Source organism: Caenorhabditis remanei, chromosome IV (assembly GCF_010183535.1).
Source record: "Caenorhabditis remanei strain PX506 chromosome IV, whole genome shotgun sequence".
Lineage (NCBI taxonomy): Eukaryota > Metazoa > Nematoda > Chromadorea > Rhabditida > Rhabditidae > Caenorhabditis > Caenorhabditis remanei.
The window spans coordinates 2,640,133-2,665,419 of NC_071331.1; the positions used below are offsets into that span (position 1 = coordinate 2,640,133).

The 25,287-nt window shown below is 34.4% G+C and overlaps 3 protein-coding genes across 3 annotated transcripts; all 3 read left to right on the plus strand.

The window, feature by feature from the left end:
* GCK72_012272 (uncharacterized protein) lies at positions 1-637 on the plus strand (the record flags this gene model as incomplete). The annotated part of the gene is made up of 3 exons (XM_003096898.2): positions 1-101; positions 224-414; positions 531-637. 3 exons carry the CDS (start codon positions 1-3, stop codon positions 635-637), a joined length of 399 nt encoding a protein of 132 aa, XP_003096946.2.
* Positions 638-9,945: 9,308 nt separating this feature from the next.
* GCK72_012273 (uncharacterized protein) lies at positions 9,946-10,366 on the plus strand (the record flags this gene model as incomplete). Its single annotated transcript, XM_053728975.1, has 2 exons — positions 9,946-10,046; positions 10,165-10,366. The coding sequence occupies 2 exons, from the start codon at positions 9,946-9,948 to the stop codon at positions 10,364-10,366; spliced, it is 303 nt and encodes a 100-aa protein (XP_053583747.1).
* An 11,560-nt stretch (positions 10,367-21,926) lies between these two features.
* On the plus strand, positions 21,927-22,556 carry GCK72_012274 (uncharacterized protein; the record flags this gene model as incomplete). Its single annotated transcript, XM_053728976.1, has 3 exons — positions 21,927-22,027; positions 22,148-22,338; positions 22,450-22,556. The coding sequence occupies 3 exons, from the start codon at positions 21,927-21,929 to the stop codon at positions 22,554-22,556; spliced, it is 399 nt and encodes a 132-aa protein (XP_053583748.1).
* Positions 22,557-25,287: the final 2,731 nt, after the last annotated feature.

Here is a 25,287-nt window from a genome sequence, read left to right on the forward strand (position 1 = left end):
ATGATGAAAATCAATGGATTCGGTAAAAAGATGGCTGCGAAACAGTTGAGAACGAAATTTGAAAGACAAGACTCGTGTGATGAGACGCATTTTGATGAATTGTGAGTTGGGAAGATAAATTGGTTCAACTTAACAATTGTATTATTCAATTAAGACATATAATTTGATGATGAAACATTATTTATTTTCTACTCTCCAACATTCATCTCCATTTTTTTTCCAGAAAAGAATCGCGTAAATGGCGTGAACCACCAGAGAAGGCTCTTCGTTTCGAGAATCTCATAATTCAAGAGACAAATCTCCCATTGGAACAAATTGAAGAATCGAAGAAGATGTTGGGTGATGCATTGCAGTTATGTGGCATTGAGAATGAAATTGCCAGTTTCATGAAGAGGAAATTTGATGCCAAATATGGTAAGGATTAATTTTGACGAATTCTTAATTAAGTTTTCTAACAAAATCAATGATTAAAAAAGTTTGTTGGAATTTTATGAGTGTTTTTGCAAGACGACACTTGATTTCATTTCCAGGCGGACATTGGCAATGCATAGTCGGAAGAAACTTCGGAAGTCACTTGGATCCAATTCAATTCATTCATTTCACTGTTTCAAAGATTTCAGTTATTCTGTTCAGATGACTCATTTCTAGTCATAATGAAATAAAAACATTGTACATAACATGCCTGTTGACTGGAACTTGATAAAGCCATCTTCTTCTGACAAGATCTTTGCTTCACCTTCTTTGCAACCTTCAAAAAATTAGTTCTTCATAACAAGTTTAGACATGCACGGAGTCCTCAAAATCACATTAGGAATAAAGAACTCAACTTAATGATAATCTCTCATTAGAAATAGAAAAAACGACTGAAATGCTGTAAATACTGTATTATATTTTTCGACCGGCTCCCAGAGAAATTTTGTGGTTTCAGAAATTTATTAAAATTTACCGGAAAAACTTTTTTTGGGAGTTCTATCGGCTGATCAAGAAGTTACTAATCACGCTGCTCCTAATCAGAACCAAAAAAAGACACACACCGGGATGATCACATTCATGAATTCTGAGTATAGATGGGGTGCCGTTATAATACAGCTGCCGTTCTATTACAGGTGCCGTTATAATACAGTATTTACGGTAGTAATATTGTTTATTTGCGTTATCTTTACTAATAATCTTTACTAATAATATTCAACAGATTCCGTTTGTCTGTTTGTTTGTCGCCGATCATAACTCCCTCTGTAGTAGACCGATTTTTATGAAACCTAGATAGATAGATTGGAAATTAGGCTTAGTTGATGCCCGAACTTTTCTTTTTTCGAAAACACCCAATTTGACGTCTTCTGGATATGATGACGTTATTAGTGATAAATTGCTTTGAGAGAAGGAGAAAAGGTGTGTCCCGACAGGGTGGTAGAAATCCCAAAATATCAGCTTAACACTACTGACTCGGTGTTTCTTTACTGCATTCTCGAGAGCGCCCGGCCGCGCATATTTGGTGTAGCGGTCTACGCAAATGACTCTTAAGCATGGGGTTGTGAGTTCGTTCCTCCCCGTGGTAAATGTTTTTTTTTTCCTTTTTGGCCATAGGAAAGTAATTTATTGAGGAATTTTTGGATTCAAATGGAATGAATAGAAGTGACTATGATGAAAAATTGGTCAATAATTTTGTTATCGTTGGAGATGTTGCAAAATTAACCTTTATTATAGGGTCGGCGGATATGCCATCGATTTGAAATTGTCTTTCGGAGGAGGACTCGAATGTTCGATGTGAATTTTGAACCCATCTCACATACATAATGGGAGAGAGGGAAACCAGGGAAATATGTTTTTTTTGTTAGCGAAGCCAACTAGGAAACTAAATAAATGGAAGAACACTACTCAGGAAGAGATGGCGATTTGTGAATAAAGAACTTCGTCGTAGCTCGGTTAAACACTAAAAAAGAAATTAATTCTAGGATGCGGGTTTGTTAAAGCATCGTCTAAGCCTGCCATACTGCTTTTTGGGGGAGGGAGGCGGCATCGCCGCCGATCAGTAAAAAAGTTTCTAATAAAAATTTAAGTGAATTTTCTGTAGATGTGACATGGTAGTCTCCAGATTTCTAATCTTCAGTTTTGTGAGACGGTTTCTGATACAAACGTGAATGATTGAAATGAAAAAAAGACTGAATAACGGTTGTGTTTAACTTTCAAACCGAGAAATGTATAAACTATGTAGTTCTGAAGTAGCTCAGAGAAGAGAGGCTGCATCGCCGCCGAACAATCAAAAAAAGAAGGAAGAAGGACTTTTTGGATCAAACCGGACTAAAAGATTTCCGTGTGTAAGATTTTGAGCTTGAACTTTGAAAGATTTTGAGGGAGGGAGGCGGCATCGCCGCCGATCAGTAAAAAACTTAAAAATAATACTCTAATCCTACCATGCGTATAATGAATAAAAGAATGCTACTCACGTAGTTATGGTTATTTTTGAATAAGGAATTTTGTCGCAGCTCGATTGCCTTCAAAAAAGTAATAAATTCTAGGATGAGGATCTGTTAGAACATCGTCTTAATTTGCTATACTTAATTACCTTGAAGAGGGAGGGGCATCGCCGCCGATCAGTAGGGAAAAAAGAAAGAGTATAAGGAAAAACAAGAGTTATTATGCTCCAGTTATTTGGCAAGATTATTTTTAAATAAGGAAAACATAGGAAAGTTCAGATTTGTAAAAAGAAAAACCACTCACTCTAAAAGACATATTCCATCGGAATAGAAAAAATCATTGAGTGAATTCCTATCAAGCGCCGTAGGCGCTGTAAAACAGAGAAGGGTGGTGTAGAGAAGGAGGTTGAGCAGCCGTAGGCTGCGTCAACCGACTGGTATTCAACAGATTCCGTCTGTGTATTTGTTTGTCGCCAGCCATAACTCCCTTCGTAGTGGGCCGATTTTTATGAGACCTGGATAGATAGATTGGAAATTTGACTTAGTTGATGCCCGAACTTTTCTTTTTTCAAAAATATCAAATTTGACGTCTTCTGAAGACGATGAGGTTTTTAGTGCTAAATTTCGTTGATGGTGGTGTGTCCCGACAGGGTGGTAGAAAGTTCAAAATATCAACCTAACACTACTGACTCTGTGTTTCTTGACTGCACTCTCGACAGGCGCCGGCCGAGCGTGTGTGGTGTAGTGGTCTACACAGATGACTGTTACGCATGGAGTGGCGAGTTCGTTCCCGTCAAATTGGAATTTTTTTTGTTGCTTTTTTTTTATGGGAAAGTAATTCATTGAGGAGCTTTTGGATTCAAATGGAGGGAAAAACAGTGACTATGATAAAAAATTTGTCAATAAGTCTGCTCCGCATCTTGCATTTGAGAGAAAATTGAATGAAAATTTGGTCAAGAGCCCGGAAACTCCCGTTGGCTACGGGTCAAAAGACTACCGTAATCTTAAAATTAATATTTCATCTTAAACGCGCCAGACCGATTGCATTCGGTATTTTCGGATTCGAAAGTTAGAATTTAAAATTTTGAAAAAGGAAAACGGAAGAAGGAAGTCAGTCGAAAATTCCAAAATGTTTGTAAACTTTTTTGAAAGCCGGAAGTGGCAAAAAATTTTCAACGGAAGACTGAAGCGGGAAGTCGGAAGTAAATTTTCTAAAAAGGGAAGTCGGAAGAAGGAGGAAGAAAGTGAAAAAAGCCAGGAAGAAGAAAGAAGGTAGTCGGAGGAAGGAATTTCGCGCAGCTCTGCCGTGAATAAGGACCCGTCGTAGCTCGGTTGCCTACAAAAATATGAATTCTTGGATGAGAATTTGTTAAAACACCGTCTTTGTCTGCCATCTTCCGAGAAGGAAGGCGGCGTTGCCGCCGATCAGTCAAAAATAAGAAATATATCGGCATGATCACTCGCCTTTTGAAAAGGGAAGAAAAAAGAGTTATCAAGTTCACATTCTTCTGTGAGATTGTTTTGAAATGAGGAAAACATAGGAAGAAAGTTCAAATTGGTAAATTCAAAAACAGCTCATTCTAAATTCCATATTCTATCAGGATAGAAAAAGTCATTGAGAAAGTTTGTAGAATGGCAAATACTCATTTACTACCTACTCATGTACTACCAATTGCTCATTTACTACCTTACTCATTTACTACTTCAACTCATTTACTATCATTTACTCATTTACTACCGTTTGCTCATTTACTACTTTGACTCATTTACTACCGTACTGCTCATTTACTACTTCACTTTTCACCATTCTCTTAGGCTTAGGTTTCTTAGATATTCGGAAAACAATTGACATATACGATGAATAACCGTTTTCGTCAATTTTTTCCGATTTTCTAAGAAACCTAAGCCTAAGAGAGTGGTGAAAACTGAATCCCAACATATCGCTCTAAAGTAGTGAATGAGTAAAAAGTAGTAAAAGAGTAAAAGTAGTAAATGAGCAAACGGTAGTAAATGAGTAAATGGTAGTGAAAGAGTAAGGGGAGTAAATGAGTAAGGTAGTAAATGAGCAATTGGTAGTAAATGAGCAGGTAGTAAATGAGTATTTGCCGTAAAACTGAGAAGGGTGGTGTAGGGAAGGAGGTTTAGTCGCCGTTAGGCGACGTAAACCGACTGGTTTTAACTAACTATTACAGAAGACGAATAATGTCATGAAATAAGGACAAAACAGTAACCATATTTAATTTTATTTGATTTTGTGCCTCAAAAAACTTTCTACTTGTCACTGTTTCGCAAATCGCTTGTCTGTTGGTTGTTATGTTACCACGCACTTTTTCGAGCATCTCAAAACTTATCTCAAAACTTTTGGGTCCAATAATACACAATGTTTCCCTTTCATAAATAAGAATAATAGGTTTCGTCTCACACCATGTTGCTTACTAATGTAATTAAAAAGAAGCTAAACTGAAATACGCGTTCATACATATATTATTCTCATAATTTTTAAATTTAAAAAATTGAATTTTTTGAAAACACGCCATTGGAATAAATTCAACTGTGAAAATTAGAAACCCACTCTATATTTTATTAGTGAAACCAAGCTCAAATAAAATCCTTTTAAAAATGCCCATTTTCCAGAAAGAGAATGCACTGTTTCGAAATACTCCGAAAATCCTGTCAATACCCTAACAACCAGTCCAGGACTTTTGTGGTTTATGGAAAGCTGTCATCATCATGTTGATTTCTATTAGAAATGGAGTGTAGGAACCCGTTTCATCCCATATTAGTGAAACCGCGCTCAAATTATATACCCTTGGTTTGGATTTTTGTTCCGTTTATCCGATTTCAAAAGCTTTCCTTGAAAATAGGATATTTTCAACGGAGTGTTTACATACTCACAGTAAAATTTAAAATGAAACAAATTTTGCAATTGTCACGTAATTCGAAAAAAAAACCGGAAAAACTGGCCAACTTAGCAACCATTTTTAATAACGAATTGGTGAAACCGAGCTCAAATGAAATCCCCGATGAAAAGTAATCAATTTCCAGTAGTTGTTCAGTTCTTATCGAGTTAAGTTTCTAGCTACTGTTTCGTAAAGTGCTCAAAATTACAAAATTATAGTATAACTGCTGCAACTTAGGAACCCTTTTTATCCCATATTGTTGAAACCGCTCTCAAATGAAACCCTTGTGGATAAAATTCTTATTTTTCTATTGTTGATGTTGTTCAGTTTCAAACCGATTCGTGTTTAGGTCTTGTTTCGTTACGTGCTTATAATTCTCGTGACTTAGGGTATTTGATTATAATCAATAGTTATTGTGATACTTCTTACGTCCTTTTTGACTTACTGTAACTGTTTCGCAATTTCTAGAAAATAATGTCTCCAAAAAGCAGTTGTTGAGACCGGTTTTGTTTTTATAGTTTTATTCAAGTGTTCGCAAACTTTTGCATCAAAAATTCTCCTTTCAAGAAGTTTCTCATGAGGTAAACTTGATATACTTTTCCATCTTGATATTTTTCATTCCTAATACAGCATGCATCGAGTGTGAGAGACTTTATTTTTTCTGGAAACCACTGGATGAAAAAAAATCCGAATGCGTTCAATGCTCTCGAGGAAAGAGTTAAAAACCAAAGAGATTATTTTTTCATTTTTGAAAAAAAAAACAGATTAAAAAATATAGGAAAATCAGGAAAATTGATACAGCGGCGGAAAATTCTGTTCCAATAGAGATTTCCGAAATTTTCTTTCATCGCTCATTGACTTAAATTTAATTTTGCTGCCACATGTAATCAAAGTTTCTTAACGTTTAAATCTGTGGCTTTTAGTATTCCCGTGATTAAAAGAAGAAATAAATGGCTTGCACGAAATGATTTTCTGGGCACGAAAAGCCAGACACAATTATTGAAAAGTCTTAAATTTTGCACTTTTCACATAATTTTTCAATTTGAAAACTCGGATTGAATATGGTTTTTATACACAATTATTTAAGTAACTTCTGCAAATTAGGAGCCCATTTTATCTCGCTTTCCTTACTAGTTAGACTCATCTCAAATGAAATCCTATTTGCTCTTTTTCCTACTGTAGTTGTTGCTCAGTTGTGATTAGTCAGTTTGTGCTGTTTCGAAACGTGCTCAAAAATGCAGTGACTTCGTGATGTTGTTTATTGTATAGCAAACATACTTTTTTTTTCAAAGGGTGACTCCCACGAAAAAACTGATAAGATTTTGAAATGGATAGGAAGAAGTTGATAATTCGGTTGTTAGTTTCGAATTTATTTTGCTTCCAAACACTTTGGTTAGAACGAATCAGATCACAAAACGTTCAGATTATAACGTTTGACGATACAGTAAGCAAAACTTTTTTCCTGGAGAATAATGTATTACTCATTCGCCGGTTGCTGGCCGTTCGCTAAACTTCGGGAACGAGATTGGGTCTCGTTGCGGAATTTTGATTTACGGAGGCTCTCTACCGTACGTTACCCATAAAAAGTTTTAAAGAGTACGGTATTCGCAACGAGGCCACCGCCGAATGGGTAATAGCTCGCTTCAAACATCGGACTATTTGAAAAACCTATAAGCGCTGTAAAACCCGTAGTTTTCTGTTTCAAAAAGTTGATAAGGAACCAGAAGAAAGGATGTTCCAATATGTAGTGAGATTTATTTGAGCGACCTATTTCAGCGATTTTGTAGCTACTTAGGTAGAAAGAATATATTTTTCATATGATACTTTCTCGCTGTCAAATGGTTGGAAGAAATTTACCATTTGCCCATTTATCACATAATTTCTCATTAGTAAGTTTGAAAATCGTACAAAAGGCCTTAGGCAGTTACATAACCGGTTTATCCCGTGCTGATGAAACCGCACTGTACCATAGTGGTTTTCTCACTTTTCATTTGAAAATGTTAAGGTTCTGTTTCGTGACGAGGTAAAAATTTGAGAGATTTTAAATATAGTTGATCTTTTCGATATGAGCTTTTTTCAAAGATTACTGTAACATCATTTTTTTGGACTCTGAAGGATCATTCAAACACACCAAACATTGATTACTACAGTTTCCTTAACTTCTTCGTTTCATTTTTCCAAGGTTTTCTTAGAATTTATGGAATCTTTCCTTACAACCTTATCAGTAAAACCTAATTTCTCAATAAAACTTTTACCCAAAGCTCAAAACTGTAATTTTCAGTTTTTTTTGGAGAATTTACGGAAAATTTTCAGCCTTTCTCTGGTTGTTTTTCTTTTGCCCTGATAATTTTTGCCGATACAAGTAAATCAAATCAGTTAGTTCTCTTATTACATGTATACAATACAGTAAACATTGTAATTCCCATTCCTGTTACTGTTTCTAATGGCGGCTTTATTTAGTTTCTAGGGCACCTTTATAGTTAATGAAAAGTCAATATAAGAAGAAAAAAGAAACATTTCTCGGAAATTTTTTTTCGACATTTTGAGTTTCCAATATTCCCGAAAACTTTATGTTGATAAATTGAGACAAGCTATTGGAAAAAGTTATGTTTCATAAATTTGAGAAAAATTCACCCAGTTTTCTTTATTGTTAGAATTCTCGCCGCAATACAAGTCTTTTGTTCACAGGTGGCAATCGAAAGCCGGATTACTGGATGAGAGACGAATTTGGCTTTAAAAAAACTTATGTTTCTAATTGTTATCAAATAATTCTTTAGCGTCTCAAAAATTGCTTAATGTGCTCCTATTTTAGATTGATACCTCTATGCTTCAATGGATTCCACAAGCAAATCAAATTGGTAGGACTCTTATTACTTGTTGACGATACAGTAAACATTCTGATTCCCATTCTTGTTACTGTAAAATATATCAATTTTTTGAAATTCTGGGTTCCCGATTATCCTGAAAGCTTTATTTTGACAAAAAAGCTATGTTCCGGTATTGTTGGGAATCAAGTTTCTGTCCTCTTGCGTTATTATTCGAAAGTTTTTGTTGAGAGTTGAAAATTGAACGCCAGATTACTGGATGAGAGACGAATTTGGTTTTTTTGCTTCTGTTTCGAATTGTTATCAAGTATTTCTTCAGCAATTGAAAAAAATGTTTCGCAATTCATAAAATGCTCATTATTTTCCTATTGTAGATTTATGACTACAGCTTCAATATATTTGTTGAATAAAATTTGAAACATTGATGTCAGGGAAGAACTGCAAAGATTAACAACTATTGTTTTCTGTTTCACAAGAATTGCAAATAGTGGTAGTGAAATAGCTTCGTTATTAACAAATCGAACGGTAGTAGTCTTTGCGAAAACGTGGATTTGAAAGACCGTAAATTTTTTGCACAATTTTGCAATTTTACTGTTGTTCTCAGTAGATATCAAGACCATGTATCATAGCATTACTTCTTTTGAGAAAATCATCACACGCTTTACCCAAAGATGTTGCCAAAGCAATCAAGAAAATAACCGAAAATGTTTGTAATAAAACGTGGTTTATCTGAAAAAAAAGTTATCTGAAAATCCAATTTTCTGTTTCAATAATTAGATACAAAATGTGGAGAAGTAGAACAATTAATGGTCAATCATTCCAGTTTCCAATAGAAGGTAAACTCAAAACTAGCTTTGTGCGAGTAGTCTAGTCAAGTACGTGGACCTTTTTAACCGGCCTAGGATATTGTCTTAGCATATCTGAAAAAATTAAATTGCTATAATTCATGCTCCTTGAGTTCTCAATTTCAGTTTATTGGCTAGTATTGGGGAATAGATGGAATAAAATGACATTTTTAGAAGAAGATTTTGACGTTATCTTATTGTAAACAGCACCTAAAAATGGTTATAATAGTGTTAAATTTCGCTTTTTGGTAAAAACCAGACTTGCAAGATTCCGGGCCGGCCCGGCCCGGTTTTGGCCCGGCCCGGCCCGGTCGGCCCGGATTTGAATTTTTGAACTTTTTTCACTACAATTTTTTGTCCAAAAATTTATTTTCTGAAAATTTTTCATATTTTTCCTGAAGTATATTTTTCAAAACCCTTCGAAACCTACAAAAAATTGTTCTTAAGAAATATTTTTTTTTTAAATCGGAAAATTTTCGAAAAAAAATATTTGAATTTTTTTCAGTACTGAACTTCCGGGCCCACCGGGCCGGGCCGGGCCGGGCCGGGCCCTTTAAATTTTCATTCCGGCCCGGCCCGGCCCGGCCCGTTGCAAGTCTGGTAAAAACTGATAGTTTTGTTGTTTACAAACAAACAGTGGGAAAATATATTGAAACAAAAACCGTGAGACTGTGTTGCGTATAAACTAACTTTGAAAAACAGTAAAACATTTATGTATGTTCTCCTGATATTATGTGTAGTTAAAAAAACTCATTGTGGGGGGGTTATTACCCTTGTCCCCCATTATTACACTCCCTTGAACCCCTGAAACCTCTCAGACAAAGGATAACTTCTCGTTTTTTTGTTCCGTTTGAAATCGGATACGTTTAGAGATGTCAGTTTACCCTCAATTTCTCACCTAACTTTTCTTAACTTTTACTTCGTTTGAAAAATTGGATTTTCTTACTCTACGACTGTTAAAATGATGAAAATCAATGGATTCGGTAAAAAGATGACTGCGAAACAGTTGAGAACAAAATTTGAAAGACAAGATTCGTGTGATGAGTCTTATTTTGATGAATTGTGAGTTGGGATGGTAAAATTTGAATTGACTATTGAATAATTCAGTTAAGATATATAATTAGATATTGAAACATTTTATATTTACTACTATCCAACATTTATTATTTTTTTTTTACAGAAAAGAATCCCGTAAATGGCGTGAACCACCAGAGAAGGCATTTCGTTTCGAGAATCTCATAATTCAAGAGACAAATCTCCCATTGGAACAAACTGAAGAATCGAAGAAAATGTTGGGTGATGCATTGCAGTTATGTGGCATTGAGAATGAAATTGCCAGTTTCATGAAGAGGAAATTTGATGCCAAATATGGTAAGGATTAATTTATTGAGAGTTGTTTGTTTATTTAATATTCTGCAACAATTGTTGGAACTTAATGTTTCCATGAGTGTTTTTCCAAAACGACACATTATTTCATTTCCAGGCGGACATTGGCAATACATAGTTGGAAGAAACTTCGGAAGTCACTTGGATCCAATTCAATTCATTCATTTCACTGTTTCAAAGATTTCAGTTATTCTGTTCAGATGACTCATTTTTGTCATTTTATCTTGTGAAAACGGATAAAAAATTGTACATAACATATCTGTAGACTGGAACTTGATAAAGACATTTTCGTCTGTGAAGAGCTTTATTTTACCTTCTTTGTAACTTTCAAAAATATCAATTCTTCATAAAACATTGGGACATGCATGGATTTCTCAAAATCCCATGTTAGAAATAAAAAAAACTCGATTGGATATTAATCTCCCTCAACAGAAATAGAAAAAACTATTAAAATAATAAAATAGTATACTTTTGTTACTCATGAACCAATTACAGAAAACAAATGCTGTCATGACTTAAGGACAAAACAGTAACCATATTCAATATAATTGTATTTTATTCATCGTTTCGTTTTTTTATTCGTTTTTTAAATTTTTTTTTACTTCTGGGGGTGAGTACTAAAAATAAACGCGCTCCGCTGAAATCAGCTAAAATTTTAGCGCGAAATTCAAAATGAATTTTTATTTTAAAGTTTATTTTATTTATTTTATAGAATTGACCTTGAAAATATGCGAGACAGTTGAAAAACTGGCTTAAAAATGCGGGAAAACGGACATAAATCGGCTCAAAAAGTAGTCGATTAAGCTGCGTATCGAATTGCGATGCTTAACTTCGAATTGAAAAAAACTAAAATTTGAATTTGCCGCCACTGTCTAGTGGACCGCATACGATTTCACTACTCACCCCTAGACCCTGTGAGAAAGCCCCAAACGGTGCAAATTTGCAATCCCTTGTATACTGGATAGGTGAAACCCAAGCTCGAATAAAATCCTTGTTGCATAAGTTATCATTTTCCCACAGTTGTTGTTGTTCAGTTCTTATCGAGTTCAGTTTATGGGTACTGTTTCGTAACGTTCTCATGATATTAGTGACTTCACAGGGAGCCTAATTTGTCGTTGCATCATGAGCATGCTAACAACGGTAAACTGTGCCTTTCCATTCTCGGATTCCTCTAACTACGCCACTATGATCATTGAATGGTACCGTTTCGGAATTCTCTGAAAATCCTTTTAATGTCTATGTAAACAATATGCATAGCTTTTTTGTGGCCTTTTCGAGTTTTCAAAAATAAATATTTTGGCATAAAATGTGGCTAGTTGAAAATTTCCAAAATTTTTAAGAATTTCTGGAGTTACTTCTTGAGTATTTATTAAAAGAGTATGGAAATTCAACTCTTCTGAAGTAAAAAGCAATATGATCACTAGGAAATGTTTTTTCTAGGATTACCGAAACCGCGTTCAAATTTTGACCTCGTTGTGAACATTGCTAGTGTTATTGAAGCATAGTCTGTAGATATTACCGTTTCGAAATTCCTGGAAAGTCCTTCCAATCCCAAAAGACAATTAATTTTTCTCAATTGCTTCGGAAATCAAGTATAATAACGAATATGACCGAACGAAAAAGAAACTGTGCAAATCGATGTGGGCGATGTGGCGAAATCGATGTGATGTGGGCGATGCAGTTCGCCGATGACCTAAAAATTTTCACTTCATTTAGTAAATCCCAAACCGATAAAACTAAAGATCTCCAAAAAGCGATCGACTCCATCACCGAATGGTCCGAGAACGCCAAGTTAGAATTAAATAAATCTAAAACGTATGTACTGAGCCTGGGGAAAAACCCGACCAAAGTAGAATATCGGCTTCAAAACGAGCCTATAAAACGGGAATTAACAGTTAGAGATCTCGGATTCATACTCAACGAAAAACTTGACTTTAAACTTCACTGGCGCACTGCAATCAAAAAAGCGAATTTCGCGATTTATTCTATATTTAAATCATTCTGTAGCTCCAACGTCAGATTACTCTTACTGCTTTATAAAACCTTTGCTAGACCATTTTTAGAATACGGGACGGTTGTTTCCAACCCAACTGATATGAAAACAGTGAAATCCATAGAGGCGGTGCAAAATACTTTCACAAGAAGAGTAATGTTTAGAGTGGCTGGTAGACGGATTCTAAACACAGACCCGGAATACAGGAGTGCTTCGGACCCCCTTATAGACTACAACCTACAAACTCTTAAAGATCGGAGGGAACATTTTGACGTAAAGTTCTTCCATAAACTACTACTAGGTAAAATTGCAATCGACCACAACAATTACTTTAGCTACTCTCCCACGAAAACCCGGCGTGGCCACTCCTACCGATGGAAAAAATCAAAAACTAAAATAAGCAGACTATTTTTTACAAACAGAGTGCTGAATAAAGTAGTAAACCAAAGCTCTAGAAAGAACACTGATTCTGACATTTCTTAACTCGACCTCCCTTTCTCTTTTTATTGTATTTATTTATTGTACTCTATTTTTTAATTGATTAACCTTCACGTATCGAGCATGCGTAAATAAATAATAATAATAATAATAAAATCAGTAACCCTTTTTTATACCGGATTGGTAAAATCAAGTCAAAATTATATTCGTCCTGTAAAAGTTATCATTTTTCAATTGTTGTTGTTTAGTTTTTATCGAATTAAGTTTATGGGTACTGTTTCGTAACGTGCTTAAAATTTTAGTGACTTCGCAGGGTACCGTTGTTAGTTTAAATAGTTAACATAAAATGTGGCTAGTTGAAAATTTCCAAAATTTAGAAGAATTTCTGGAGTTGCTTCTTGAGTATTTATTAAAAGAGTATGGAAATTCAACTGTTCGACTCTAACTGAAGTAAAAAGCAATATGATCACTAAGAATCGTTTTTTTCTCGGACTAGTGAAATCGCGCTCGAACTTGGTCCTCATTGTGAAAATAACCATTCTTCCACTTTTTTAATGTTCTGTTTCGCAAGGTGCTCAAATTTTTAGAGACATTGTAGTGTGTTTAATGGATCAATTACTAGACTCTGATTGTATTTATGTTATTTAAGAAAAATAGGGTTGCCCATTGTCCGAGTTACTGTAGCTTTGGTTTTTTTATAGTACCGTTTTGAACAGTTCAGAAATTCATGACCAAACCCAAAAAATTGTTGATATATGTTTCGGCTGATCTTTTCTTGTGCTGTTGTGCGTTCATTATGATTGGGTGGGTTAAGATGACCATGTGACCGAAATGTCGACAATTTTATTGAATAAATAAATACGTGCTCTAAGATTCACCCAAAGCCGGGTCGGAAAAGAAGCTTGTCTTCAACTACACAATCAAACCCAAAAAAAAATTGAAAGGCGGATACTATACACAAAACTTTTTTCTTGTCACTGTTTCTGGAAGTCATTGAACCTTGAATCATTTGTTGGGTATCTTGATAACGAATAGTAACTGAAACTATATTCGTTACTCGTAAATCTCGGAGGTATTTCGAATCTTTGTTTTTCTGAAATCTTTTTCTAAAACGCCTTTTTTGTTAATGGCTAGTTGATATTACTTTGATTTTTTCTTTTTTATTGGTTATAGAGCATCCAGTATGTTTCTGTGTAACTTTCAAATGATAATATAGATAAAAAACTGAGATTGATTGAATACACTAATTATTTTTTGAGATAACATAATTATTCGTTTTTCTCGTTACCGTTCCAATAGGTCATTAAAAATTAGTGACTCCGTACAATATATAATCGGTAAAACGCCCGTTCATTCTCTTCAATTGTTCTGTAACAAAATGAGAATAAAGATAATGAACTGGTTAGAACAGGAATCTAAAAAAAACATCCTACAAAAATAATTTGAACAATAAATTTGGTCTTTGAAAAAAACAAATAAAGATACTAAGGAAAACTAAAGTTTTGCACTCGGTATTTCAAATTACTGCTACAAATTACTGAAATTAGCACACCTTTTTATCTCATATTGTTGAAACCGCGCTCCAATGAAACCCTTGTGGATAAAATTCTTATTTTTCTATTATTTTGTTCAGTTTAACCATCGTGTTTAGGTCCTGTTTCGTTACGTGTTTATGATTCTCGTGACTTAGGGTATTTGATTATAAGCCTCTATTCCAGATTAGATGTTCTTTAAAAACGTTTGAACGTCCCAAAAAACACTTAAACGTCCTTTCAAACTCTTTTTTTGAAACGTACTTCAAAACATTTAGACGTCCCAAAAAACACTTAAACGTCCTTCAAAACGTTTAGACGTCCTTTGAACCCTTTCAGTGACTTTTAGTTTTAACAACGTCTGAATATTTTTGGGACGTTTCCATGATTTCTTGGACGTCTATTACGTGAAACCAAATTTTGATATTTCAAGGGACGTCTAAACATTTTTAAGCATATTTGAAACCCCAAAGGATGTTTTAATATTTTGAGGGACGTCTAAGTGTTTTTTGGGACATTCGAGTTTTTAAAGAACATCTAAACTGGAATAGAGCCGATCATAATCAATAGTGATACTTCATATGTAGATCCAGTTTTGACTTACTATCAGTGTGTGTCTTCGAGAGCATCTCGAGAGATCTCTCGAGAATTTTCTCGAAAGATCTCTCGAAAATATCTCGAGAGATTCTCGAAAGATTTCTCTCGAAATTTTCTCGAGAGATTCTCGAGAGATCTTTCGAGAGATTTCTCGAGAGATTTCTCTCGAGAGATCTCTCGAGAATCTCTCGAGAGATCTCTCGAGAATCCCTCGAGAGAAATCAATCTTTTGACCGACTATTTCCTAGTTTTCGAAACCTGACATTTCGAAACCGGTGAAAAATGAATAAACTTTTTATTTTCCGCAGTGGGGATCAAACTATGGTCTTCGGATTGGTACCAAAAAGCTGAAAACAAAAAAAAACAAAAATATTTTTCCACCATTGGCAGTCAAACCCGTTGGTTGTCAGATTTGTACCAAAAAGCCAAAAACATAATGCAAAAATGTTATGCTATGGCCGGTGTCAAACCCCGGACCCTTGGAACCACAATAATACCTTTTTTTCAAAAATAAAAGGTATACGTGTTTCACCGGTTTCGAAATGTCCGGTTTCGAAATGTCTGGTTTCCAAATGTCTGTTTGCAATGTCCCAGAGTCGAAATTCGCACTGTGCTCTTTTTGGAGCAATCTTTGAGTTATCTCTCGAAATCTCTCAAAATCTCTCGAAAATCTCTCGAGAGATCTCTCGAGAAATCTCTCGAGAAATTTTCGAGAGACTCAAAAATCTCGAGAATTTCTCGAGAGATTTTCGAGAGATCTCTCGAGGAATTTCTCGAAAGATCTCTCGAAATCCTGAACTCTCGAGAAAAAAATATCGAGAGCACACACTGCTTACTACAGTGCGCGTCATAAAGATAGCCCCCCCCCTCCGATTATGTTGGTTCTGGCTCAGCCGTAAGTTTTCATGAAAAATGGATAACGTCATTCGATTTCTCGTCCAAAAAAACCCCTGGGCGCAAAGTTTCATAAATTTCCTCCAAAAACTACGGATACACAATCGAAAACTCGAAAATTGAGCCGCGTCATAAAGATAGCCCCCCTTGAGAATTTTCAAATTATCGATAAATTTTCTCCGTTTTTTCACACAAAAACTTTTCAATCGATAAATTAAACATTTTTACTGATGTTTTCTTGTTTTTCTTCATATTTTTCTATTAAAAATTCTACTTTAAAAAGCCAGTTTAGGCTAAAAAGTCGAAAAATAGGTATTTTTGAGGAAAACTACCGTAACCGGTCGGTCAAGTAGAGGGAGCAATATTTTCGTATAGTAATTTACTTTCTTCAGTACTCGTCTGACCGTTTGGTCGCACTTTTGACTGGAATACAGGGGCTCTGAATGCTCAGAGGTGTTCCTAATGTGATTGATATTAACTTCGAGGGACAGTTTTGAGATTCTTCTCGATGAAAAAGTCTTGAAAATCAGTTTTTAGGGAAGAATTTCTGAAAGAATTAGTAAAATCAATCATTTTGTTATTACCTTAACATAACTGAATTACTTTGATCGATTAGTGATAAGTACTAGCCATTCGAATTATGACAATGTGCCCTGAATTTCCTGTTCACTAATATTACACCGGATTTTGTGAGTCTTCGCCTAAGAAAACAACTGTGTAATAAGAAACAACAAATATTGGTAATGTTTCAAAGTTTCAGACCCATTTCGGATAATTCTAAAACTTTTGAATCTTCTATTGATTCGAGAACACAATATTCTAGGTGAAGATAACATGACTATGATTTCGACAGCTATTACTTATGTGTAATCTGTCAAGATCTTTCGGAAAGGTCTTACTGGCATTACAAAAGTCTATTAAAGTCATTCTCAAAAATACAATGCTTCATAAACTAATTTTCAAGACTTTTTCATCGAGAAGAATCTCAAAACTGTCCCTCGAAGTTAATATCAATCACATTAGGAACACCTCTGAGCATTCAGAGCCCCTGTATTCCAGTCAAAAGTGCGACCAAACGGTCAGACGAGTAATGAAGAAAGTATATTACTATACGAAAATATTGCTCCCTCTACTTGACCGACCGGTTACGGTAGTTTTCCTCAAAAATTCCTATTTTTCGACTTTTTAGCCTAAACAGGCTCTTTAAAGTAGAATTTTTAATAGAAAAATATGAAGAAAAACAAGAAAACATCAGTAAAAATGTTTAATTTATCGATTGAAAGCGTTTTTGTGTGAAAAAACGGAGAAAATTTATCGATAATTTGAAAATTCTCAAGGGGGGCTATCTTTATGACGCGGCTCAATTTTCGAGTTTTCGATTGTGTATCCGTAGTTTTTGGAGGAGATTTATGAAACTTTGCGCCCAGGGGTTTTTTTGGACGAGAAATCGAATGACGTTATCCATTTTTCATGAAAACTTACGGCTGAGCCAGAACCAACATAATCGGAGGGGGGGCTATCTTTATGACGCGCACTGTATTACTGTTTCGAAATTCCTTGAACTAAAGTCATTATCACAAAAAGCCAGTTCCAAACAATCATACTTGTCAAGGGCCGGGTGGTGTGCACGAAATGATCATCAGAGCACAAAAAGACAAATATGTACTATTTTTGAAAAATCATAAATTTTGGACTTTTCACATAATTTTTCAATTTGAAAATTCGGATTGAATATCGTGCTCTTACCCATTTTAACTCGCTTTCCTTGAAGCTCTCTCTCAAATGAAATCCTTCTAAAAGTGCTCATTTTTCTACTGTTGTTGTTGTTTAGTTGCGGTTGAACTCTTTTTTTTTGTTCTGTTTCGAAGCGTGCTCAAAATTACAGTGACTTGATAGTGTGGTTAAACCGTTGCTTAAGACTTTTGCTTTTCTGTTGCTTTCCGTTGCAAACCGTTGTTTTCAATAAGTGACTTCCAGAAAAAGCTGATAGGAATTTAAAATGGAGTAGGAAGAAGTTGATCATTCGGAGGTTAGTTTTGGAATTATTTTCGATTCAGTTAAACTTCAAACACCGATTAAAACAAAGTAGATCACAAAACTTTTAGGACCTATTTGAAAACCAACCAAATAGCGCCATGAAAAATCGGAGTTTCCTGTTTCAAATAGTTGATAAGGAAGAAAGGATATTCCATTATGTAGTAAGATTCAATTGTGCGACCTATTTCAGAGATTTTGTAGCTACTTAGCTAGAAAGAACATATTTTTTATAAGATACTTTCTCGCTGTTAAATGGTTGGAAGAAATTAAAAATTTTCCCATTTATCACATAATTTCTCATTAGAATGTTTGAAAATTGTGCAAAAGCCTTATGTTAACGTGTGCAAGTTGTATAACCGTTATATTCCGTGCTGGTGAAACAGCACTCTATCGCAGTTGTTTTCTCACTTTTCATTTAAAAAAGTTAAAGTTCTGTTTCGTGACATGATGAAAATTTGAGAGATTTTTAAATATAGTTTATCTTTTTAGATGCGAGCTTTTTTCAAAGATTTTTTTTACTCTGAAGGATCATTCAAACACACCAAAAATTGATCACTACAGTTTCCTCAACTTCTTCGTTACATTTTTCCTAGGTTTTCTTAGAATTTATGGAATCTTCTCTTACCCCCAGTAAAACCTAATTTCTCAATAAAACTTTTACCCTTTTTGATAAATTGTTACCAACTATTGAAAAAAGTTATGTTTCAAAAATATGAGAAAAATTGAGTCAGTTTTCCGGCATTGTTAGAATAACTATTTCATCGTGCCTACAGTACAATCCTTTTGTTGACAGTTGGTGACTTCACTTTTTCTTGTTACTCTGTTTTTCGGTGATCGATATATGGTTACTTAAACTTCTGACCAGAGAGATTTTTTTTCAGTTTCAGCATATAGATAAAAATGCCTGGAAATAGGAAAAATTGATGTAGATGTGTTTCACTAAACATTTCCAAAGCTTTCTCTCCTTTTGATGAGCGATTGACTTACAATTAATTTCGCTGCTCGCATGAAAATCCAGCAGATGGTGTGCACGTAAAAGTGCTCATTTTTCTACTGTTGTTGTTGTTTGGTTGGGCTTGAACTCTTTTTTTTGTTCTGTTTCGAAACGTCGTCAAAATTACAGTGACTTAAAATTACAGTGACTGTGGTTAATAAATGTATCTTTATCGTTGGTTTCAATAAGTGACTTCCAGAAAAAGCTGACAGGAATTTAAAATAGGAATTTAAGTAGTGTGGTTCGTTCCTGTTACTGTTTCCAAAATAGCTATACTTTGTTTTGTAAGGCCCAAGTTTTTGAAATATTGGGTTTTCGATAATCCCGAAAACTTTATGCTGATAAATTGAGGCGAGCTATTGAAAAAAAGTTGTGTTTCAGAAATTTGAGAAAAATTCACCCAGTTTTCTGGTATTGTTGGGATTCTCGCCTCTTTGTGCCTACAGTACAATTCTTTTGTTGACAGTTGGCAATCGAAAGCCGGATTACTGGATGAGATACACATCTGGTTTTTTTTGCTTCTGTTTCTTATTGTTATCAAGTATTTCTTGTTTTGCTACTTAAAACAGTTAAAACAGCTTTTTTCAAAAAAAAAATTTTTACTCTGAAGGATCATTCAAACACACCAAATATTGATTACTACAGTTTCCTTAACTTCTTCGTTACATTTTTCCAAGGTTTTCTTAAAATTTATAGAATCTTTCCTTATCACTTTACCAACCAAATTTCTCAATAACACTTTTACCCAAAGCTCAAAACTGTAACTTTTGTTTTTTTTTTGGAGAATTTACGGAAAATTTTTAGCCTGTCTCTGGTTGTTTTTCTTTTGCCCTGGTAATTTTTGCCGATCCCTACGTACAAGTAAATCAAATCAGTTAGTTCTCTTATTACATGTAGACGATACATTAAACATTCTAATTCCCATTCCTGTTACTGTTTCTAAAAAAGGATTTATTTGGTTTCTAGGCACCTTTATAGTTAATGAAAAGTCAATATAAGAAGAACAAAGAAACATTTTTCGGTAAATTTTTGAAATTTTGAGTTTCCAATATTCCCGAAAACTGAATGTTGATAAATTGATACCAACTATTGAAAAAAGTTATGTTTCAAAAATTTGAGAAAAATTCACATAGTTTTCCGGTATTGTTTGGATGCTTTGTGCCTACAGTACAATTCTTTTGTAGAAAATTGGCAACCGAAAGCCGGATTACTGGATGAGAGATGTATCTGGTTTAAACGTATGTTTCTAATTGTTAGCAAATAGTTCTTTAGCGTCTCAAAAATTGTTTATGTGCTCTCATTTACTATCGTTATTTTCCCATTTTAAATTGATGCCTCTATGCTTCAATGGATTGCTGGAACAAATCAAATCATTTAATAGGACTCTTATTACGTGTTGACGATACAGTAAACTTTTTTTTTTGAAATTCTGGGTTCCCGATAATCCTGAAAGCTTCATCTTGACGAGCTATGGAAAAAAGCTATGTTTCAAATATATGAGAAAAATTGAGTCAGTTTTCCGTCATTGTTAGAATAACTATTTCATCGTCCCTACAGAACAATTCTTTTGTTGACAGTTGGCAATGGAAAGCCGGATTACTGGATGAGAGACGTATCTGGTTTTTTTGCTTTTGTTTCTAACTGTTATCAAGCATTTCTTGTCTTGCTACTTAAAACAGTTCCATGATTGATGACTACAGCTTCAATATATTGGTTGAATAAAATTTGAAACTTTGATGTCAGGGAACAGCTGCAAAGATTAACAACTATTGTTTCCTGTTTCACAAGAATTGCAAATACTGGTAGTGAAACAGTTCCGTTACTAACGAATTGGACCTAGAAAAGAATGCAGTAGTCTTTGCGAAAACGTGAATTTGAAAGGCCGTAAATTTTTTTGCACAATTTTGCAATTTTGCTGTTGTTCTCAGTAGATATCAAATCATGTATCATAGCGGGCGATTAGTCTTTTCTTTTTGTGAGAACCATTACACGCTTTATCCAAAGACTTTGTTAAAACAATCACGAAAATAACCGAAAATGATTGTCATAAAACGTGATCTATCTGAAAAAAAAGTTATCTGAAAATCCAATTTTCCGTTTCAATAATTGGATAAAAAATGTGGGAAAGTCGAAAATTCAGATGGTCAACCATACCCGTTTCTAATAGAAGGTAACTAGCCTTTTCCAGTAGACTTGTCAAGTATGTTAAATTTTAATTGGCCTAGAACATTATCTTTGAAAAGTGTCTGTTGCTATAATTCATGGTACTTGAGTTCTCAATTTCAGTTAATTTTCTACAAATTGAGCGTCAGAAACAAATTGCGAGACTGACTTGAGTATAAAGTAGCTTTGAAAAACAGTAGAACATTTATGCATATTGTTACTGATATCACGTGTAGTTGAAATATTTCTACCGTTTTTGATCATATATTTTGTGTACTTTCACTTGTTGCAGAACTGAAGTTTTCATGGTATTTTTCAGATACTGTTTCAATGTGATAAGAAAAAGGGTTGAACTTGAAATTATCAGTAGGCGCTGTTCTTGGTTGACATATGTTATAACGTTGTCATTCATTGATAAATGAGTGTCACTACCATCGACACCACGCTGCCGATATTTTTCACACTTCAGGAAGGTAATGACTTACCAGGGTCCAAACGTTGACCTCATTTTTCTCGAATATCAGCCCTCGAGGGCAAAAACAGAATTTATATTTGGATTCAGCATTTTTCCAGCTTTCCAACAATATAGGTCACGTGACCATCCTTAGTTAATACAAGTGAAAATATTTCAATCATCATTCGCACGTATTCTCTTCCTGTTTTATCATTTTCTGCTATATATGTTCCTTCTCGTTTAAAAATTTTATTATGGTGTGGGTAATAGGGGTTCTTCCCCCATTATTACACTCCCTTGAACCCATGAAACCTCTCAGACAAAGGATAACTTCTCGTTTTTTTGTTCCGTTTGAAATCGGATACGTTTAGAGATGTCAGCTTATCCTCAATTTCTCACCTAACTTTTCTCAACTTCTTTTTGAAATTTGGATTTTTTAAATTTTGATCTAACAATGATGAAAATCAATGGATTCGGTAAAAAGATGACTGCGAAACAGTTGAGAACGAAATTTGAAAGACAAGACTCGTGTGATGAGTCTTATTTTGATGAATTGTGAGTTGGGATGTATAATTGTTTATATGACTATTGAATTATCCAGTTGAGGCATATAATTTAATGATGAAACATTATATATTCTCTTCTATCCAACATTCATCTCCATCTTATTTCCAGAAAAGAATCCCGTAAATGGCGTGAACCACCAGAGAAGGCTCTTCGTTTCGAGAATCTCATAATTCAAGAGACAAATCTCCCATTGGAACAAATTGAAGAATCGAAGAAGATGTTGGGTGATGCATTGCAGTTATGTGGCATTGAGAATGAAATTGCCAGTTTCATGAAGAGGAAATTTGATGCCAAATATGGTAAGGATTAATTTCTGACAATGTTCATTTTTCTTTCTAAAAAATTCAATGATAACTTAAAACATGTTTCCATGAGTGTTTTTGAAAAACAATACCTTATTTCATTTCCAGGCGGACATTGGCAATGCATAGTCGGAAGAAACTTTGGAAGTCACTTGGATCCAATTCAATTCATTCATTTCACTGTTTCAAAAATTTCAGTTATTCTGTTCAGATAACTCATTTCTAGTCATCTCAAATCGAGAAATGAAATAAGAACCTAGTACATAACATATCTGTTGACTGGAACTTGATGAAACCAACTTCTTCTGACAAAAGCTTTGTTTGATCTTCTTTGCAACTTTCAAAAAAAAGTTCTTCATAAAAAGTTCCGACATGCACCGAGTTCTCAAAATCACATGTTAGAAATAAAAAAAACTCGATTGGATGTTAATCTCCCTCAACAGAAATAGAAAAAAAACAATTAAAATAATAATATAGTCTATTTTTGTTACTTATGAACCAATTACAGAAAACGCATACTGTCATGACATAAGGACAAAACAGTAACCATATTTAATTTTATTCAATTTTATTGATCTTTTAGATATACAGAAAAATGACTGGAGGTCAGGAAGGTCTCTCTCAAGACTATTCTCAAGTTGAAATTCACAGTTGTGAGTGCTCACACAGCATTTGTGATCTGAATCTATTTAAACATTAATTAATGTTTGTTTTTTGAAAAGATATCAATTTTTTCAAAAAAAAATTTCTTTTGACTCTACCGTTATTTCGTTCAAAGCAACTACATTCCTGCAGAGTTCCTCACTGCTCATAATTTTGATATAAAAAAGAAATTAATTTTTGCCATTGCCAGTTATCAATAGATCCCAAACTTGAAGATTGCATTGAATTGTCGTAAACACCGTCCCCAGGATGTCTCCACTCTCTTCCACAATTCAGGTTACTGTGGGTACATTACTTTGGTTTTTAAATAGAAACGTTTCGAAGTATTCTGAAAATCATAAGTGCTCGTGTTGCACAACATTTCTCACCTTGAGAGTGTCTCTTGTTTTGAAATTGTGTGTGATCAATTTATAAGTAGTGAGTTTCAGGTAACTCCCACAAAAACCTGACAAGAATTCAAGAAGCTGACTATGTTGAGTTCCCTTACTGGTTAGAACAAAATGTTTACTGGTTATATTGGGTTAGTGAAACCGCGCTCCACTGAAAACTTCATTCGATGCGATTTTTCTGAATATGCTCAATATTATAGTGACTTCACAGGGTACCTTGTTGGTAGAATTATTTCTCGAAGCTTGCAAGTTTCGGTGTTCCGTTTCAAAGTACTCGGATAGTCATTACTATACCTTACAAGACAATATATTCATTCTTAACTTAGATTTTTTGATATTTGAGCTATTTTTCTTCAAAAGCGTTTACATGTTCACAATGAAAACAAGTAGAATGGAATTGTATAAATTAGAAACACTATGTAAATGAAATCAATATACAAGAATGAGAGAAGCCTCGCACTGCCGAAAAAATCATTACACAAGTTATTTTTGGTTGGTGAAACGGCATTTTTTCTTTTCAGGATTTAGGCACTCTTTCGAAATATGCTCAAAATGATGATGACTTGTTAGTAGCTATGTATACTTTACTGACGTCTTCCACATTGTTACTGTACCATGGTCTGTAAATAGTACTGTTTCGAAATTCCTGTAAAATTCAATGAATATCCCAAAAGACAATTTAAAATTGCTCTCGTTTTTTCGAGTTAAACAGTGCAAATTTGTAACCCTACTTTTAACCGTGTTGGTGAAACCGAGCTCAAATCATAACCTTGTTGTAAAATTTATCATTATTCTACACTTGTTGTTGCTCAGTTCTTATCGAGTTCAGTTTCTAGGTACTGTTTCGCAACGTCGTAGTGTGTTCAATCGGATCCTGCTCAGCATTGGGTTGCATCCATGTTATTAAAGCAAAATAGAGTTGCCCACTGCACCGAGTTACTGTAGCTATGATCTTTCAATAGTACTGTTTCGAACAGTTCAGAAACTCATGACCATACCCCATAAGACATTTGTAAATCAAATACTATACACCAAACGTTTTTTTGTCAATGTTTCTGGAGGTCATTGAACCTTGAATCATTGATTATCTATTTTGATAGAAAGTAACTCATGTTACAAAAACTTCCTTCCTATGCTCAAAATCTCGAAAAAATTTGAAATCGGTGCTTTTTTGGGGTATCTTTTGAATTTTGCGTCATTATCTATTGAACTTCTGTCTTCTCTCACCACTTGTTCCAATCCAAAAAGTATTCCATTTTCAAAACATTCATAGAAGGTGCGAAACAAGATGATGTTTCGATTGGAAGAGGTTGTTAATTTCACTCATTTATTAACAAAAAATGCCGTTGTGTTCGTGAGAACACGAAATTAAATGTTTCATGCACTTTACGTAATAAATGAGAGTTTACTCCTCACGCTGCTTGAATCTGCAGAGCCTCGGACGAAATCAAATAAAAACCTGTTTCACTTTGTATTTTTTGGAATCGCGTCTACACTAAAGCACTAATTTGTCGTTCTCCTGTTACGCTTTTAGTTTCCGAACATAATTTGAATTTGTCGGTTCTGTTTCGTAACGTACTTATTATTTTTGTGATTTCGCAGTGTTCATTATTGGAACAGATCTTGTAACTTAACATCACATGGCATTTATCTTTTTTCACAAATTGAGGTCGCTCGTTCAGTGCTGGGGGTATGTTTCAAAACTCAAAACTAGTTTCGAGCCGGTAGTTTGAGTAAGTCAATTCTTAATCGGCCTAGAATATTGTCTTATCATAGCTGAGAAGTTTCTGTTGCTATAATTCACGCTCCTTGAGTTCTCATTTTCAGTTCATTATCTCAATCGAATTTCGGAGTAAAAACGAATTGCAAGACTGACTTGAGTATAAACTAACTT